This window comes from Sinocyclocheilus anshuiensis, unplaced genomic scaffold (genome assembly GCF_001515605.1).
Source record: "Sinocyclocheilus anshuiensis isolate Anshui unplaced genomic scaffold, SAMN03320099.WGS_v1.1 scaffold1966, whole genome shotgun sequence".
In the NCBI taxonomy this organism is placed as follows: domain Eukaryota; kingdom Metazoa; phylum Chordata; class Actinopteri; order Cypriniformes; family Cyprinidae; genus Sinocyclocheilus; species Sinocyclocheilus anshuiensis.
This window is the reverse complement of record NW_015546147.1, coordinates 321,666-323,651: the sequence shown is the minus strand read 5'-3', so window position 1 is coordinate 323,651 and position 1,986 is coordinate 321,666. Positions and strand designations below refer to the sequence as shown.

Below are 1,986 nucleotides of genomic sequence, written 5' to 3'. Positions count from 1 at the left end.
TTCCCCCCCCCCCCCCCCCTTCTTGGTGTATAAAAATGGCTTAACCGACTGTTTGTGTGTGTGTGCAGTGTTAGGGGTTGATTTAGAGGAGCATTATGCTGATAGATGATGAGAGAGATGCAGTCTTCAAAGAACTTGCATCTAGAGTGCTGTGATGCATTCTATCCCTCATGCTAAAGATTTGTGTGAATAATATTTCATTTCGCTTATTTTCTTTTCTCCAAAGAAGTCACTTAATGTGCAGGTGATGCCACCGTTTGCCATGCAGACTGTGAAATGACTGCAAATGAGATTTTCTTGATTAGTAATTTAAGGTTTTCACAGGAGCAAATGGGCAGTAATTGTAGGCTGTGTGGCAGATTTCTCCGGATTAAATGATCTCTGTTCCTCCCTGAAACAGTATGGAAACTGCAGTCTTCCTTTCAGTCCTGCCGGCATCAACCGCAGTTACAGTACAAGGCCTACTCAGATAAAGACATATTTATCGCCCTTTCTGGATTGCGGGATTCTTCCGATGGGAGTCGGAGTAATCCTGGCTTCAGTCTCTCTGAAGAGTTTATTAATATTCTGACTAATTCCGCCCAGTGTCTCCTTATCCCCCAGCCCTGCTGGCACTGTCTCTTTGAATTGACCCAAACTCTACATAACAAATGATGGCTCGGAATGAATGTCCCCTTCATGTGTGCTGCCGTAATGTGCTGATGAAAAATGAAGTGGCCTATTCAGCCTGATTATACATTAGTAAAGAGAAATCACAGTGGAGAGAGAGGAAGTTTAACAGCTGGGCACAGTGATGGATAAAGCTGTTACCCTTTTTTTTTTTTTTTTTTTTACCGTCTTTTTTTTTTTTTTTTAATTCATTATATTGATGTAGTCGAGAAACGTGCAATACTATTTATTTAGCTTAATTAATTATAAATGCTGTGGTATTTTATGTTAGATGACAATGATAACAGGTGTGAAAAGGTGTTAATCAAAGACGCGTAAACAGCAAGGTCCAGTAAGTGTTTTTGGAGGCACATGCTGTTGCTGTGGGCTGTTGGTTGTAACACTAAATCTGTTTTTATCTCTGTCCTTCTCTCATTTCTTCTAGTGAAGTGCACCATTCTGAATTATCAGAGCCCTACCACTGGTCTGTTCCCAGTGAAGACCTCTTCCACCTGTAAGGAGGCTAAAGTCAGAGACTCCCTGTACTGCGCTGCCAGTATCTGGGCACTGGCATTGGCATACAGGTAGTTCTGAGTAGTACTGTATGTGCAATTACCTTTCTATAAATTGACATATTATTGACTTTTCTAGTGGTCCCATTTACCAGCATCGTATACTCATCAATCATGAATCAAAATCCATTAATCCGTTATCAATATGAACAAGATAATAATCAAAATGACCCAGTGCTGCATATATCTAAGTGCTAAATGCTGTATGTAAGAAGTTGTTTGTGTTAAAAAAAAAAAAAAACAAGCCAAGAGATAAGTGTAAGGTGAGTGTGATGTGGTATGCAAAAGGCTGAACAAGCTATTTTATAGCATCTTAAAGCATATCTGTTAGTGAGCTGTTTTAGTGAGCAAGAGGAATCTGTATTGTCAGATGGGTTGTATTAGGCACAAAAACATGTGAACGTTTATTCATACTGGTTGTTGAGTCACTCTTGGTGTGAACACAGACCTTATGTCTATGATTTGGCCCAAATAAGCAGTATTGTGGTTTGACTTGGTGGAATAGGCCTCTTTAAATGAAACTTAATGTGTCATTATCATACGGAAAAAATGAAATATGCTGCTTACACGCACTACCATTCAAAAGTTTATGGTATGTTTTTTTTTTTCCTATTATGCTCTTTTACAAAGTCTTGATTTTGTTTTAGGGGTGTACTAGAACAGGCTATCATACTAGGTTGTTCAAAAAACACATTATTTTTCACATATTTTACATTATTACAACACCTCTCTCCCCAGTCTGGCATGAACGGCTCGAATAGTTCCT

The 1,986-nt window shown here is 38.9% G+C and overlaps 1 protein-coding gene across 3 annotated transcripts in view; it reads left to right on the top strand.

Annotated features, from left to right (window-relative positions):
- The window catches only part of LOC107701237 (phosphorylase kinase, beta), a 77,638-nt gene that overhangs the window by 5,845 nt on the left and 69,807 nt on the right, over positions 1-1,986 (top strand). For all 3 annotated transcript variants that reach the window (XM_016503199.1, XM_016503200.1, XM_016503198.1), the window contains one exon: positions 1,094-1,232. In XM_016503199.1, coding sequence (XP_016358685.1) covers positions 1,094-1,232 — 139 coding nt within the window. The remainder of the gene's footprint in view (positions 1-1,093; positions 1,233-1,986) is intronic.